At 50.9% G+C, this 17,196-nt stretch overlaps 2 protein-coding genes across 2 annotated transcripts in view; both read left to right on the top strand.

Annotated features, from left to right (window-relative positions):
- Window positions 1-13,131, top strand: part of PHF12 (PHD finger protein 12) — a 39,977-nt gene extending 26,846 nt beyond the window's left edge. Inside the window, exons 6-15 of the mRNA XM_007452431.1 lie at window positions 261-393; window positions 2,444-2,608; window positions 5,257-5,415; window positions 6,029-6,824; window positions 8,014-8,139; window positions 8,858-9,001; window positions 9,890-9,988; window positions 10,713-10,795; window positions 11,385-11,523; window positions 11,890-13,131. Coding sequence (XP_007452493.1) covers window positions 261-393; window positions 2,444-2,608; window positions 5,257-5,415; window positions 6,029-6,824; window positions 8,014-8,139; window positions 8,858-9,001; window positions 9,890-9,988; window positions 10,713-10,795; window positions 11,385-11,523; window positions 11,890-12,224 — 2,179 coding nt within the window. The 3' untranslated portion in view covers window positions 12,225-13,131. The remainder of the gene's footprint in view (window positions 1-260; window positions 394-2,443; window positions 2,609-5,256; window positions 5,416-6,028; window positions 6,825-8,013; window positions 8,140-8,857; window positions 9,002-9,889; window positions 9,989-10,712; window positions 10,796-11,384; window positions 11,524-11,889) is intronic.
- Window positions 13,132-15,475: 2,344 nt separating this feature from the next.
- The window catches only part of DHRS13 (dehydrogenase/reductase 13), a 3,952-nt gene continuing 2,231 nt past the window's right edge, over window positions 15,476-17,196 (top strand). The window contains exons 1-4 of the mRNA XM_007452466.1: window positions 15,476-15,602; window positions 15,696-15,814; window positions 16,821-16,944; window positions 17,125-17,195. Coding sequence (XP_007452528.1) covers window positions 15,476-15,602; window positions 15,696-15,814; window positions 16,821-16,944; window positions 17,125-17,195 — 441 coding nt within the window. The remainder of the gene's footprint in view (window positions 15,603-15,695; window positions 15,815-16,820; window positions 16,945-17,124; window position 17,196) is intronic.

Genomic DNA, 17,196 nt, shown 5'->3' with positions numbered 1-17,196 from the left:
TTCCTGCTGTGACAACCACTTTAGCTCTACTCCAAAGAAATTCACTTCTCTACATTCCTCTTAGAAGAGAGAATAATGAGGAGCCTGGTGGTAGCCCCCAACTTCATCCATCTTCCTAATGGTGAATGTAACGGGATTATTGGGGAGGAGGGTGTGGGAGAACATTGTTAGGATTAAGGAAGGGAAGCTGTTCCACAGTGCAGAGTTTGTTTGAATTCTCCCACCTTGCCATAGAAATGGCCTATATCTCTTTTTTGCAGGAGTTGTCGCGTGGCCCCTCTTATCCAGTGTGACTATTGCCCCCTCCTGTTCCACATGGACTGCCTCGAGCCACCGCTCACTGCCATGCCCCTGGGCAGATGGATGTGTCCGAATCACATCGAACATGTGGTGGTAAGCACAGCAGTGTCCTTCAGTCCTCTGTGGGCACAGCTGGGGCATGGACTGATTCAGTGGAAAGCATAGTATAGTCAGCTTTGTACCAGAGTTCACTTTAATCTCTCAGACACTGGTTTCTGCAAACCATCCTACTCAGTTCTGATTACTTTGACATGCCTCAGCTGTGCATTTAGCCTTTTCCCGCAATGCCTTGTTTCAGTCGCACTGACAGACTTAACCCACTAGCACTTGGTTGTTCGTGAATAATTTCCTCTGTAATGAATTAAGCAGTTGGTTTTACAGCCCTAAAAGGGGGAGTGCATTAGACCCAACCTTATGCAAATAAATGCTCTTCCATATCTTCTTGCTTCTTGTTTTTAGAGGGAACAAACTAAGAAAATTCTAAAATATTTATTCTCATAGCACTGGCAGTTAACTGCCCAGTAACTTTGGAGAACTGAAGAATTGACACAGATAACGGTATTCCAGACAGTCAACCACTTATTGAACACCTTATGTGTCCTACACACCAAATGAGGCTCTTGCCCTTCTCTTCCTTCTTTACAAAGACCTTGTCATGACACATAATAGGTGTTCAGTAAGTAAGTTGTTGAATGAATGAATGAATGGTATGAGGGTGCTATTATCTTATCTCCCAGGAGGTTTGGTTACATTTTCCAGACTGCTTCCCGGGGCTAGAATAGAACTGTAATTTGCTATCTCCAAAAGAGGTTTAGGACATTTCCTGATAGGCACGGTCACTCAGAAGGTTGAATGGGAGAGGGCCTCAGGCGGAGCAGCTCCCTTATAAGAGCAGCCTTTCCAAATTAAAAGGGCAGTTGCTTAAGACATTGTCCATCAGATGTTGATAACCATGGAATGACTGCTTGCCTTCAGCATGACAGTGTGCTGTCCACTTTGCACCAAGAGGAACTTCAGTTATAGACTTGCACATAGGGAGAAAAGGTTTGTTTGGCCCTCTTCATTTGACTAATGCCACTCAGAAAAGTTTACATAGGAGGAAGCCTCTCTGCGAGGCTCAGTGGTCTTGTTTTGCCTCTTGCTGAACCAGAAAAAAACAACCATGAGCAGTCAACCCAAATATGAATCTGTAAGAGCAGCTTTCCAGCAGATGAGAAATTATTAATTGGGTGACTTTTTATTAGCCACTTAGGGGTTTTTCCTAATGTACTAGGTAGGAAGCTGCCACATAGATCTTTTTTTTTTTTTTTTTAACATTTATTTATTTGGCTGCGTCGGGTCTTAGTTGTGGCAGGCTGGCTCTAGAGCGCGCAGGCTTAGTTGCCCCGCGGCACGTGGGATCTTAGTTCCCCCACCAGGGATGGAACCCGCGTCCCCTACATTGGAAGGTGGGTTCTTAACCACTGGACCACCAAGGAAGTCCCCTTTTCTTTTAATTAATGTGTAGGGGACCAGATGTAGAAGAGGAAAAGAGGCATCGTTTCTTTATGCCTTCTCTATGCAGCTGCACAAACTTTTCTTCCCTCCTTATGGCCTCTGAGAGCAGTCCAAGGTTTTCTGCCTGCTGTAGAGCAAGGCTCTGGTATCCAGATGGGTTCACTGATGTTCCCTAGTACTGTGGAGGAGGAATAGGGCAGGAGACACAGTATTTTGGTGCTGATCTCACCTGTCAGCCAAGCTCCCATACAGGAAACAGTCTTGCTTCTGGTGGGAGAAAATCCCTTGCTAGGAAGGGAGTCTGGAGCGCTCTAGGGCCAAGGCCTGTATCTCCTCTGAACCCTATACGCTGGAGAGTCGACTGTCAGAGGCTGAATTTGGAAGGGCACTTCTTGGCTAATTCCCTATTCTTGTACCCCTCAAGCCTCCCCAGGGAGTAGGAACTAGGCTGGACTGGGCAGGGTTAAGGGAGAACGTCTCATCCATGTTCCCTGGCCCTCTGACGGGAGTGTTGACATACCAGCACCTGACAGAAGGAGCCCATTTGGCCCAGGGCTTCCTCTTTTTTAAAAGTAGAGCATAGAGTTAATTGGGAGGGGGATGCGTTCTGAACTTCACTGCAGGACTGTGTCTGCTCTGCCCCTAGCTGAACCAGAAGAACATGACGCTGAGCAATCGGTGCCAGGTGTTTGACCGTTTCCAGGACACCATTTCACAGCACGTTGTCAAAGTGGACTTCCTGAACCGAATCCACAAGAAGCACCCTCCTAACCGCCGCGTGCTCCAGTCGGTCAAAAGAAGAAGCTTGAAGGTGAGTCACAACCTGGTGCAGGCAGGATGGTGGTCTCCGATTGCCTTCCCGGGGTAGACAGAGGATCATGGTCCCAGTTTTACAGATGGGGAGACTGAAGCCCCTGAGATCTCTCTGTGGTGTCTTAGCAAGTAATGAATGTGACCATCATTTTAATACTTGGAGATGGTGGTCAGGAAACCCCCAAGTGGGCCTTCAAACTCGGCCAGGTTTCTAGTTCTCCTAAGGATAAGTGCCCTTTTAGCCCCTCCCACCAGACTTAGGTGTGCTCTGCTTTTACTGCCCCTTGCCTGGCACTCATTACATCTGTTTCTGTTGGATGGCCCCTTTGCCACAGCTGTCGGGTGAGGGGAAGGTGGGGGTGATTAAGCAGAAGCCCTTATGGAAGGTGAGGAACTATCCATTTTTCTGGGCTGCTGTTAATATATCACCAATACGCAAAAAATTGTGACACTGGTACAACCTGACATTTGTATGCATTTGACAGCTGATAGAGTGTGTCCACAGAGATGGACGGGAGTATTTCCTTCATTGAAAAGCATTTGGTAGTATTGAGGCTCTCATAAACCGTTCGGTCTCATTCATTTAACCTAGAGAGTGCAACACTATATACCTGAAAGTAAACTTGATTTTTCTCTTTTGAAATAATCCTGCAGACAGTCCCATACACCAATGGAAAACAGCAATTCTCAAATATGGCCACTTGGTGGCAGCCACACTTTAAAATCACTCATCACACTTCCATTGGGTGTCAGCGCTAGCAAGATGTTAACTGTTGAAAATTGTATAACAGACTCTTAACTGTGTAAAATATTTATGCGTCAGTAGAAACACCAGTTTTCCAAAGTTAAATTAAGGTGTTTGCAGTTGAGGGTAGGGTATATTGGAGGTGACGTGCCTCATACCTTAGTTAAACATCTAAGAGTAATCTCAGCTGTGTGATTCACCATGTGGATTCGGAAGAAAGCCTGGCTGCTGAAGTGAACAGGCCAGGAGGCCTTGATAAAATCCTGTTGTTTTATGATGCCCCTCCCCCTTTTTAAATGTTTCCTTATTCTCGAGGAAAATCCAAGGGTATGAGTTACCTGAAAAGCATTTTGTTCTTAGACAGTTTGAGAGTGAAATGAGGACTGTAGTACCAGAGGACAGTGGCAGAGAACTGCTCCAGCTCTGTTCTGGAACATTGGCCTTCATCCTTGATGTATAGCAGTGCAGGCAAAATCAACTGAGACCTTCATATCTTATCTTTGTTATGGGTTCCTCTTCCCCCTGCCCCTTCACTCTTCCCGAGGGCCAACCTTAGGCTAGCCTACTGCCCCATTCCTCCACTTCTGCTTCCTGGATGACCTCAGACAAGCCCATAGCACCAGCCACCACTGTTAGTGGTGATGACTCTCAATTTCATGTTCCTTGCCTTTCTCATCATACCTAGATTCATATCTGCCTGCCCATCCCAAAGACACCTCAGTCTCAGCCTGCCCAAGACCAAAAGCCTTCTGCCTCCAAATCTGCTCTTCGTCTTGTATCTCCTGTTTCAGTCAGTGACAGTGATCTCTACACAGTCCCTCAAACCAAAGTTCAGCTCTTCTTCCCTTATCCTCTGTAAGGACTTGGTCACCAAATCTGTTGGTTCTCACATGTTTTCCAAGTCCACCTCCCCTACTTCTAGTTCCCCTTTGTCTGCCTGGAAGTTTGTCCTCAACTTCCAAGTGTCAGCTCAAATACTGCCTTCCTATGAAATCTTCCCTAATCCCAAGCTCCTGCCCCCGCAGACAGAAATAAGCACTCTCTGCGTTTTTTATAGCTTCTTAGACATGCCTGTCTTCTAGGACCCATTTACATTGTACTGTAATGTTTCTGTGCTTATCTCCCCACTAGACTGTGAGCTCCTTGGGGGCAAGGCTTAAGTTTTGTTCATCTCTGGATCTCTAGGACTTGGCATAGTGCCCAGACTCAGGAGGCGCTCAATAAATGTTGATTGAATGTATGAATGACTCTTTGCTTGTATGGCTCTTTCATTCATATGTGGTGTGATTCAGAGTGTGTCTTCTGTCTTTCTACAACAAATAGGTCTTCAATTGTTTTGTGAGTCATGAATGAATGGATGAAGAAAACTGACATCGATTGAATGCTTATCACGAGATAGGCCTCACGCTGAGCATTTCCACTGTGAATGTTACTTTATTGAACTTTTTATCTCTCAGACACTGCTCACTCATCTCTCAAATTTGATACTGATCAATAAGAGCCTAGACTACCAACTTAAAGTCCTGTCCAGTGGCCATCCTATACTTCTTAGGCCAAAGCAGAAGGCAGCATGCCAGAAGGCCTAGTTTCTGCAGCCCTTGGACCTTGGTGAAGAAAAGTGGGAGACATGGCTGCTTTTTCCAGTTCTGTGCCTTCTCAGGCTAGTGTGTGTGTGTGTGTGTGTGTGTGTGTGTGTGTGTGTGTGAGAGAGAGTCAAAGAGATGGAGGTACAGAGCAGTAGCAGCCCACTGGGCCTCCTCGTCCTTGGTGGACACCCTAGTGGATGATTTCCCCTTGGGCATCGGCACCACAAACAGAAGAGCATGGCCAGGGCAGAATCCACTGGGCCTGTTGGCACTATCACCCTCTCCTTCCTCCTCCTATCTATCTATCCTGAACAGGTTCCCGATGCTATCAAATCTCAGTACCAGTTTCCACCCCCTCTCATTGCACCCGCGGCCATTCGGGACGGGGAGCTGATCTGCAATGGGATCCCTGAGGAATCACAGACGCACCTTTTGAACTCTGAGCACTTAGCCACCCAGGCAGAACAGCAAGAGGTGAGTGAAGGCAGGGCCGGGATTCCAAGTCCAATCTTCCTTCCACCTCGCCACAGCTGTTAATTGGAAGTCATTCTCATCCCCATCTTCTGCAGCCCCACCCTCCCCCTCCCTGAGCCCCCCACCACCACCCCGCCCCCTGAGTTGAATGTTCCAGAGAGAACCTCTGGCTCAGATCCTGAGGCAAGTAAGAGAACTACACAGTCACCTGGTCTGCTTCTCTCCGTCAGTCCCCCAGTGTGCTGTGAGACGGGCAAATCTGTCTTGTAGAAACAGATCAGTAGACCTATAGAGAAGTTAGGTGACAGTGCTGGACACACAGCAGGTGCTTGGGTGCTTGCTCAATGTTGGTGACAAGGTGAGCCTTAGGGGCAGAGTCAGAACGGGAATCCCAAGCTCTGCTGACCAGGGTGTTGCCTGCCGAGTATACCAGCAAGCCTTGCTTGGGAATGGAAATGGAACCCTCTCAGGAGTCAAGCACACCCTCTCTGGGCGTTCGCGATGGGACCTCGGAAACAGTGCTTGTCAGCTCTGCTGTAGCCCTGGCCGCTGCGGCAGGAAGGACCAGCGCCTCCCAGGCCTCTCACCCTCCTCTCCTCTCCTTCCGTTGCAGTGGCTCTGTAGTGTTGTTGCGCTCCAGTGCAGCATATTGAAACATTTATCTGCTAAGCAGATGCCTTCGCATTGGGACTCTGAGCAGACAGAGAAGGCTGATATTAAGCCTGTTATTGTGACTGACAGCTCAATCACCAACTCCCTGCAAACAGCTGACAAGGCACCTACACCTTCCCACTACCCCTTGTCCTGCCCCTCAGGGCTTAGCACCCAGAATTCCCTGAGCTGCTCTCCACCCCACCAGCCCCCAACCCTAGAGGACATCAGCTGCAGTTCTTGTGCGGAAAAATCCAAGAAAGCCCCCTGTGGGACTGCCAACGGGCCAGTGAACACAGAGGTGAAAGCCAATGGCCCACACCTCTACAGCAGCCCCACTGATTCCACGGACCCCCGGCGACTTCCAGGCGCCAACACCCCCCTACCAGGCCTCTCACACCGGCAAGGCTGGCCTCGGCCCCTCACGCCACCAGCGGCTGGGGGGCTTCAGAACCACACCGTCGGCATCATTGTGAAGACAGAGAATGCCACTGGCCCCAGCTCTTGCCCCCAGAGGAGTTTGGTTCCTGTCCCAAGCCTACCCCCTTCCATTCCCAGCTCTTGTGCCAGCATCGAGAACACCAGCACTTTGCAAAGAAAGACTGTCCAATCACAGATAGGACCTCCGTTGACAGATTCAAGGCCACTGGGCTCACCCCCAAATGCCACCCGGGTGCTCACTCCCCCCCAAGCAGCAGGAGATGGTATCTTGGCCACAGGAGCCAACCAACGATTCTGCTCACCAGCGCCATCGTCAGGTGAGTGCTGCTCAGCCTTTCATGCTCTTCCTGGCAAATAAGACTTAAGATTCAAAAAACACTTGTATCCCTGTAAATATGTCAGAGGACTTTGATGTCCATATTATTTGTCCTCCCCCTGTTTCTATGATAGAAGAGAAAGTACATGTTAACTTGTCCCTATTTTGTAGGCGGGACTGCTTAGGCTCTGAAAGTGATTTCCTTAAGGTAACCTACCAAGTCAGTGCAGGATTCGAACTGTGGCCTGGGTCTTCTCACTCCACCTTCCCACACCTTCCAGGCTTAGTCTTCTGCCTGTTTTGTTCCTTCACCTTAGAGGAAAGCAGCATGCTCTCTGGAGCCACTGCAGTCAGCCTGAGGTTCTGGGTGATGGCTTCAGTGTTTCATGATCCACACCAGAAACTAGATCCACACCTGATCCAGATTCTCAGAGAGAGCTCATTTGAAGGAATTTCATGTCAGGGAGTGCAGATGCAGAGGTTGGTCTGGCCCAAAAGCTTGCCCTCGGGCCACATTCCAAAAGGCAGTCCCTTAATCCATACTTGGCCTGGTGTAGACCTGCTCTTTCAGCTGTCCCCAGTCAGCATTCAGGACCTCAAGGTTGCTGACCCCAGCATCTGAACCAGGTTTCAGATGCTGCTGGAACCCCCTGTGGTCTCTCCCGTCTGAACTGAAGCTGGCCTCCTAGTCAGCTGGGAGTCTCGGTAACCAGGTGACTGTGACTTCTCTGCATGGGGGCCCCTGGTCCCAGGATGGCCCCTACTCTCAGGCTCTTTTCCTGTTCTGTTTATCTGTTAATACCAACCTGGATAGATTTTGCACCCTGTGAGTCCAACTTGAGTACACAGGAATTGCAGAGGCAGAGGCACCACTTATTTGAATGAGCAGAGGCAGCAGGGAGGTAGTCGTGGCCCAGCGAATGAAGCTATCTCACCACGTTCCCCAGAGCAATAGATTTCACTTGTTCTCGGTGCTCTGGAGACTCCTGCGTGCCCGGGTGCATTGTCGTTCCATCTGCCCTTCCTCACCACACGTTTTTAGCTCTAGGAGTTCCAGAGCCTATGGGGTGAGAATCAAGAAGGGAACATCACCTTGGGTCCGAAATCCAGACCTGTCTCAGCAGTGGGGGATTGGACCGGTGGGTTTCCCTCGGGCGACGTAAGTAACAGTCTTCCTGCTCCGTCCCCAGATGGCAAGGTCAGCCCCGGCACGTTATCCATAGGAAGCGCTTTAACCGTACCCTCTTTCCCAGCCAACTCTACTGCCATGGTGGACCTCACCAACTCACTTCGAGCATTTATGGATGTCAATGGAGGTGAGTGAGTGAACTGCTGCTCTGCCACCAGTGGCTGTGGTGAAGGTGCTGCCCCTGTGCAGCATTCAGCTCATTGAAAAGGGGACAGAAGGGATGCCTGATCTCAGAGGGCTGGGAGGTGGGTGGGGGAGTGGGGTAGGAAAGAAAGCCCCTTCTCCTGTTTCTGCCTTATATACATGCATATACATATAATCAAAGACAAAGGGAGAGCAAAGCCAAGCTGAGCCAGTGAGAAGAGAAGAAAATCACATTAGGCAGATCATCTGGACTTGAAGAATAAAACCAGGAGGAGCCTTGCTCCCAAAGGAGGGATCTCATCTGTGAAAAATCCCCAGAGTCAGGGAGAACTGGGGCAGGTCTTGATCTCTGTGAACAGGGTGGGTGGAAAATCCAAGCCTCAGTGTCAGACATCTGGGCCCTCCCCCACAGGCAGGCAAGTGGTTTGTCTCGCTCCACTTTCTAGGACTGCTGTACCTAACATTAAGCTACCCCACTGCAGGAGGCAGCTGCACAGGCTGCGTTGGCGTCTGTCTCTCACTGCAAATGGCTAGTGATGTGCTCAGCTCCAGATCCTTGTACCACTTTGTACTCTGTGTTGTTTAAGAAAATCACTTGGCTGGATTTTAGGAATGCTGAAATAGTTGCTCTGTGATGCTCACCTACTTCCGCATTCCATTTCCTCCTCAGCAGCGTTTTAATCTTTCTCTTTGGTTAATAGAAATCGAGATAAATATGCTGGACGAGAAGCTGGTCAAGTTTCTGGCCTTGCAGAGAATACATCAGCTTTTCCCCTCCCGGGTCCAAGCTTCACCGGGCAGTGTCGGGGCACATCCGCTGGCTTCTGGAGGGCACCACACAGAAGGTGCGCATGCCCATATCTGCCACCACACCACACCGTTAGATCTACCCTCTGTGTGTGTGAACAGCCGTCTCCTTTCCATGGAGAATCTCAGCTTTCAGTATCTCAGTCCTCCATGTATGCCTTTACTGGGCTTAATAAAACACCGTGGTTTCTTTTCTCAGAAAGCAGAAACAAGATGGCAACCACAGCTTTCAGATCAGACTCGGGAAAGTCTGCTGTAACTCTTTCACACGCGTCCTCTTTGAGACACAGAAAGCAGCTCTGAGTGCCTTTGGGTATTTGTGGTGTGCTTTCTGCTCAATTGCTCTCAAATATTTGAGTTAGAAGAGTTTCCCAAAAGGTCAACTCTGCTTAGGATAGCCCTTTGAGCATTAGCCATTAAAAGCCTTGCTGCTTAGAAGGTGGTCCCCAAACCAGTAGCATCAGCATCACCTAAGAGCTCGTTAGAAATGCAGAGCTCAGGCCCCGCCTCAGACCTATGGAATCAGAATCTGCATTTTAACAAGAACCCTAGGTGATTCATATTCAAAATTAGAGAAGCATTGGTCTCTGCCGTCTGGGTTTTTTTGCACAGCCTCCCTATAGTATCAGTTGGTATATATCCCTGATAAGCCAACAAGCAGCCCAGGTGCTTCAAGAACTATCATCCTTGAGTTATATGGCCATCTTCAAAGATGGTCCTTCTTATTACCCATGTGGGAAATGCTGTAAATGGGGAGAGAAAGCCTCACCCTGAAGCAGCCTAGTGTCAGATGTGAGTTTGGGAAGATGACTCATCCAGTGGGATGATTTTCTTCAGGCCGTCACCAAAGGTCCAGGTTCTGTTGATTTATGTTTGGGCCCCAGGTTCTGTTTCTGAATGGTCACGTCCCTGTGTTTGCCTTGTAGTGCCGAGAAGGGAAGTACAGGCCCGAGCTGTGTTCTACCCTCTCTTAGGGTTGGGAGGAGCTGTGAACATGTGCTATCGAACCCTCTACATCGGGACAGGTAAGCCAGCTGGGAGAGGTGCTGAATCTCTTCGGCCCTAAAGACTGATACTCTTACCCACAGAGGCTAGAAAGGGAGGGAAGCCCTCTCCAGGGCTGACGGGTTCAACCCAGCAGACGTCTGGACAAGAGGGACTAAGAAAGGAGACCATCAACTGCTTGTCTTCCCTGCTTCAGGCCCTTTTGCCTTGTGCCCAGTGTGGCATCAGGAGGGCTGAACGTCGGCTCTGACTGCCACCCAGTGAGGCATTTTAAGCACTGCAGGAAATACCTGAGGAGAGGGCAGATGCTTTGTCCCTGGAGATCTTTGAAAAAGTGATGGGGCTCACACATATCTAACACTTACTTACTTAGCCCTACATCTTGTGCAGAGGGACAGATGAGCCCTTAGCCTAGAACTTTCCCTTTCTTTCAGATGATACGGTCTATGGGCCCTGCACCCCATCTTGTGCTCTTCTAGAAATACCCCGTCCTCTTCAGTAGCTCACCGCTCTCCCCTGGGCAACAGCACATGTTCTAAAGCAGATGAGCTGGCGGGGACAGCTGTTCTTTAACAGGGAATTAGAAAAGACATCAGTTTTTGTTCAAAAATACAAGGAGAGGGCCCTGAGCTACCTACCCCTTGAGCTCCCGCCTGGAAGTTCCCTGGCCCCTCACCTCCCCCACACATACCCCTGACAGTCTGTTCTCTCTCTGCCTTTTCCTCGCGTCCTGCCACCTCACAGGAGCTGACATGGACGTGTGCCTTACAAACTATGGTCACTGTAACTACGTGTCTGGGAAACACGCCTGCATCTTCTACGATGAGGTGAGGGTGGGGACGCGGTGGGAGAGAGGTCTTCCAACCTGAGCCCTGTCCCAGGCGCTGGGGTTTGTTCAGTGCCCTGGGGTGAAGGGAAGGGGATTGGGGGTCCTCTCCTTTTCTTCCCTCCCCGTCATTCCTGGAGAAGAGTCTTGGTGTGAAGGGGCATCCTACCCGGCTACCCGCTCCCCAGGAGCAGGGGTCCCATTTCTCCTGAGGTTGGTCAACAGGCCCAGCGCGGGGCGGAGCACCCTAAAGCAGGGGAGGGGGCCATGATAGAAGGAACCAAGCGCTCTGGGCGTTTCCCTGTGAGTTTCATCATCATCATCACGTGCCGGTGAATATCATTTCACCAGGAGCCCGTGCTAAGGAGGCAGACTATTGCGCAGGCGGGGGGCGGGTTAGGAAGGAAACGTCCTGGAAGAGGTGAGTCTTGCGCCCCATTCGAAAGGGACAGGGAAGGGGGGCATGATTGGGGAAGAAAGAGGGAGCTCCCCAGGTAGAGCAGCACAGCCTTCTCCATGTGTATTCTCTCCCCTTAGCCCCAGGCCCCACACAGCAGACCACACATCTTATCTTCCCCCCTCCTCCTCAGAATACCAAACATTATGAGCTGTTAAACTACAGTGAGCACGGGACAACGGTGGACAATGTGCTGTATTCATGTGACTTCTCTGAGAAGACCCCGCCAACCCCCCCAAGCAGTATTGTTGCCAAAGTGCAGAGTGTCATCAGTAAGTTGGAGCAGAGGCCTGTGGCCACAGAACCTGCCATTTTTGGACACATTTTCTAATGCCTCAGTCAGGGTGGCTCTGGCTTGCTGCCGTGACCTGCTGTCTCTTGCCTTCCTGGTCCCGTTGGCCAGGTTCTCCGTGCTCGTGGGCCCAGGAAAGGCCACAGAGAAGCATGTGCTGTGCAGCCCCACGTGTGTACACACCTACCTGGGGACTTCAGACTCCACCAGTCCTTTCTGAGTGCCCCTCACCCCGAGTCACGCAGCATTTAGAGCGGGGGAGGTACAGGGGCCCAACCCTGGCAGACAGCCCCGGTGGGTTGGCTGCTCACTGTTCCTCTCCTGTGACCTTCCCCCTTTTTCCCAGGGCGCCGCCGGCACCAGAAACAGGATGAAGAGCCAAGTGAGGAGGCAGCCATGATGAGCTCCCAGGCCCAGGGGCCGCAGCGGAGACCCTGCAACTGCAAAGCCAGCAGCTCGAGCTTGATTGGGGGCAGTGGGGCCGGCTGGGAGGGCACGGCCTTACTGCACCACGGCAGCTACATCAAGCTGGGGTGCCTGCAGTTTGTCTTCAGCATCACTGAGTTTGCGACCAAACAGCCCAAAGGCGATGCCGGCCTGCTACAGGATGGGGTCTTGGCCGAGAAGCTCTCTCTCAAGCCCCACCAGGGCCCTGTGCTGCGCTCCAACTCCGTTCCCTAGGACTGGCGGCCACCCGTCACCCGCCCTTCCACCCAACCCAAGACTCCTGCAATGCAAAAATGTACACAAACCAAGCCCGGGGGTTTTTTCTATACTCCACCAGAAACCCTTCAACTACAATCTTTGCATGAAATGAAGAAAACCTTTTGACTGTTTTTTAAAAATCCTTTTTCTTTTCTCAAGTTCTAGGGGGCATTTGCACATATATTTGTACTCAACATTTCATGGGAAAGCGGCAGACCGAGCTGAGGAACAGCGTGGGCAGGGAGGGGAAGGCCAGTGGTCTGGACACCTCCTCCGACACAAAACCGTTCCCCACCCACCTCCTGCTCCCTCCCCCTCGCCCGCCGTTGTAAAATAATCAGAAACTTGTTCTATTTTGTGGCAGTGACAATAGTTTTATATTAAAAGAAAAAAATACAGTTTTCATACAGCAAAATCTATACAATATCATTGTTTTATTTAATATAAAGATCGCTACCCACCCTCCTTCCATGGTTCCCACCCTCCAGGTTATTTTCCCTTTCTGCAGCGGTTGCACTACAGGTAGCTACTGTGTATTATGGACAAATGAGAAATGAATTCTTTTTCTGGCTGTCCATCTATTTTATTTCAAATAAGGAAAAGTGTATTTGGATTTTGTGTAAATACATCTAGTGATGACATTTTTTCAATGTTTTTTAAAACTGTACAGTACTACATGTGGTAGAGCGTTTTCTTCAAATTGTCTATTGTAGCAAAAGCGTTTTTGTCGTAAACCTGTTCTGTCTCCTTTTTTTGTTCTCCTGCCACTTCTCTCCTCTTCCTTCCACCCCGACAACTAGTACCGATGTACATAGTAATTGTAATGTTTTAGACTTTACAGAAACTTTCCTGTATTCTGTATATAAAAAAACAAAAATACTTCAAATTATGTTTTCTGCCTGTCTGTCCTACCTGTCATCACCCTTAGAGGGGACCCTCCCTGAGGCCCTGGTCCCACAGCCTCACTGAACAAGCCTCACTCCCAGATGCTTAGTCCCCAAGGAAAGTCAGGAGAGGGGAGGTGCTGGAGAAAAGTGCACCTAAGGTGGGAGGGAGAAATGGGAGGGGACGGGTGCAGCTGTGAAGGGGGGCTGTTCTGTGGCTTTGTGGGTGACTTGAGGGACTTCAGAGGGCTTGATCATTTGACACGATCAGATTCTGCAAGAATCCAAGAGTGTGCAGATCGCTGCTCCTCCTGGCTCCAAAAGCAAGACATTAAAATAGAAGATGGCATGAGACCTCTGCATTCTGGTCTAGAAGCTTTAACCCAACGAGTTGGGGCTGCCTTTGGTTCCAGTTGTTTGCTATCATATTTTATCCATCTATCCTGGGGGAAGTCATAACACCTGGTTTTGTTTTCTTCCGCCTGGAGCCCTTAGCTGGGCATGGAGGAATTCATTAATATGTTCAAGTATCACTCGAGTTCCTCCAGTTCCGGCCTTTGCCAGGCCTTGGTCTTGGTCACTTGCTGTGAGCAATCACCAGGGCAGATGTGGCCCCTGCCTCTTGGAGCTTAGAATCTAGTGCGGAATTTTGATTCGAATGTCTGAAGAACATGAAAAAGGAGAAATCCAATCTCTAGACTCAGCCGTGCCACAAGTAACGTGACTTGCGATCACAACTTTACAACTGCAGTTCCTCCTCAGAAGATGATTCTACCCATTACCTTAATTCTAAGGCCCCCAAGCACCCTCTTTTTAAACCAAACTATTTATTCCTCCTCGTACACTTACCTAAGAAACTTTACCTGAGAAGTTTTTCCTGAAGACCATCTCCTACTCCTTAAAGAACACATCTGTGTGTATGCCAGCACTATTAGAGTGGGTGGTACCTGTTCGCATATCAGGATTTTGCCTTGGCGGGGGTGGAGAGTGCATCCATTAACTTCATTAATATTCCATCCCTAGCCTCATCCCACAGTATCAACACTTGAACACTGAATCCACAGTGCAGCTAAATAGGAAACTTCCCCATGGAATGTGAGGTCTGGCCCTGGCTTCCACCTACTTGTCTAGCTTTGTCTCCGCCACTCTCCTACCCCTACCCTAATGGGCCTCTTGAACTCCTTAAGGACAAAAACATTATTCTGCTCGGTGTTTCCAAGGCTAACTGCACTGCCGGCCATGCCATAAGTGCCAAACAATGGGTGCTAAATTGTACTAGATTTTTTTCTCCTTTCTCCTGGCAAGTCACCTGGCCAGGAATACCCTTACCCATGCCTCCCTAGGCTGTCCCCACCCACTTTGCCATCATAATCACTTCCATTCAGTGATGGTGCTTCTTTACCTATTTCTACCACCTGTGAGAATTTCAGAGACAAATTGCCTCCTGAAGATCAGATAACAGATTTTACACTCTCTTCCTGCTTCCCTTCAGAAGTGGAGGGGTGGGGGAGGCAGGGAGATAGACAGCTAATGAATGAGCGACTCCTGACAGCCCTTAACTGATGGTGCCACCCTGAAAACATTGTGCCACCTCTCTGGCCTCTTTGGGAAGAATCCCAGAAGCTGAGGGCTGAATATGAGGATTAGGAATTGACGGACTTGTTTACTGAGAGCAGAGCATCCAGGACTGGACTCACTCTCAGACACAGCAGCATTCATGTACCCACTCCTCTCCAGATGGGAAGGATTGCTATTTACTGACACCCAGAGGGCTCTCACATCTGCTTAGCCCCTCCTGCTCCAGAGCCCAGAACAAAGTACATACGAAGACGGTCACTCAAGCACCCACTGACAGACTACAGATGCACGCACACACCTGGAGGGTCTCGAGGCCCACAAATTCACACACCTACAAGGTGCTCACATGGGCACACACACACACAGGATCCAGAGGCACGCACACAACCTAAAGGGCGATCCCAGGATCCATGGGCACATTACACACCAAAAAGTCATTCACGCCCTCCCTAGGGATTCATGTACATACGTAGAGGGCGCTCCCAGGGCCCAAGCTCACACATGCACCTAGGTTTTCGCACCAGCACACACCCAGAGAACGCAGACGCACGCCTAGGGGGCGCTCCCAGGGCCCACGCGCACACGCACGCACACACACACCCTGCCCTGCCTCCCGCCCCCGTCCACCTCAGCCTCCGCCTCCGCCTTCGCGAGGCCGAAGAGCGCCTGTCGCCCTTCCAGGCCCGTGCGGGGCGATCCCGCAGCCTCCAGGCGGCGATCCAGGGCGTCTCGAGGCCTGAGCGGGAGCCCGGAGGCGCGGCCGGCATGGAGGCGCTGCTGCTGAGCGTGGGGTTGCTGCTGGGCGCCTACGTGCTAGTCTATTACAACCTGGTGAAGGGGCCGCCGTGCCGCGGCATCGCCAGCCTGCGGGGCCGCACGGCCGTGGTCACGGGTGAGTGCCGGCTGGCGGGCAGGGGGCGGGGAGGCCGGGACGGAGGGGGCGGTGGCCCGCGGGCTCAGCTCGGTTCCCGCCCGCCCTCCGCAGGCGCCAACAGCGGCATCGGGAAGATGACGGCGCTGGAGCTGGCACGCCGGGGAGCGCGCGTGGTTCTAGCCTGCCGGAGCCGGGAGCGCGGGGAGGCGGCCGCCTTCGACCTCCGCCAGGTGAGGGCGGGCGGGGCCAGGCGGGACCGTGAACGGAGGACAGTCACACCTGGGACACAGGGGTGAGCAGAGCAGCCCGGGGCGGGTTTGGAGGAAACGCAGCCCCTGAAAGGAGAGTGCGGCTCGGTTCGCCAAGTGCAGAAGAGGGGGTGCACAGGTCTCCTGGTCACACAGCAAAAGGGCACCAGACCTGAAGGAATTAATTGCTATTCTAAGACATTTAAGGACCGGTAGAAGTTACATTAATGAAAGGGTCGGAAAGGGAACTGCAGAGGGAACCGCATATGCAAAGGCCCTGAGGCAAATTAATTGGTCTGATTTAAAAAACCGATTAAAAGGTTTAATGAGGCTGGAACACAGAGTATGAGGAAAAGAGGCTAAATGAAGGGGCTGAACACTCTGAGCCAGGGCCAGGTTCTGAGGGCCCTTACAGACCCTACTGAGATCAGATTTTATAGAATGGGCAGTGGAGATCCAGTGAAGGGTCTTCCACAGGGTCTGGACTGTCAGAATAGCCTTTTCAAATGAACCCCTTGGTGGCCGTGTGGCGTCTGGTTTGGAGGGGGTAAGAGTGGGTTGGAGGACACCAGTGAGAAGTCTGTTGTAGATTTTAGGGTAAACAATAATGGGCAGAGGGTATGATAATATTAATAATAAAAATAATAGCAAGTGCCTATGCACGAGTGTGTGCCAGGCACCGTTCTAAAGATTTTACATATATTAACTCATTTAATCCTCACAATAACTCTGAGACACGTACTATTATTATTATTCCCACTTTACAGAGAACTAAGGCTCAGAAAGATTAAGCATCTTGCCCAAGGTCTCACTCTAGTAATAGGCAAAGTCAAGATTTGCATCCAGTGTTCACACACTTATCCACTACATTCTAACGCCTAGGGTCAGATCTTAGTAGTAGTAGGAGTTGAACTCTCAGAATTTGGTGCCTGGGGAGGGGGAAGAAGAGAAGGGTGCATATGACAGCCCAGCCCTTGCCACTCCACAGGAGAGTGGGAACAATGAGGTCATCTTCATGGCCTTGGACTTGGCCAGTCTGGCCTCCGTGAGGGCCTTTGCCACTGCCTTCCTGAGCTCTGAGCCACGGCTGGACATCCTCATCCACAATGCCGGTGAGGGGCAGCAGGCCCTGCAGGGGGGCGGCGGGTGGCCAGGGGGCAGCCGACCCCTCCAGCCAGGCTTTGCCAGGGGACGTGTGGGAAGGATGCCCCCTACCACCATCTCACATGGGGGACACCGAGGCCTCCAGGAATCCCTCTGGAGCAGTTGCTCACACCTAGCCCCTGCCCCAGGGATCAGTTCCTGTGGCCGAACCCGGGAGCCCTTTAACCTGCTGTTGCGAGTGAACCACATCGGCCCCTTCC

This window comes from Lipotes vexillifer, unplaced genomic scaffold, assembly GCF_000442215.2.
Source record: "Lipotes vexillifer unplaced genomic scaffold, Lipotes_vexillifer_v1.1 scaffold216, whole genome shotgun sequence".
Taxonomy (NCBI): domain Eukaryota; kingdom Metazoa; phylum Chordata; class Mammalia; order Artiodactyla; family Lipotidae; genus Lipotes; species Lipotes vexillifer.
Note: the sequence above shows the minus strand (reverse complement) of the source record. Positions and strands in the feature narration are given on the sequence as shown.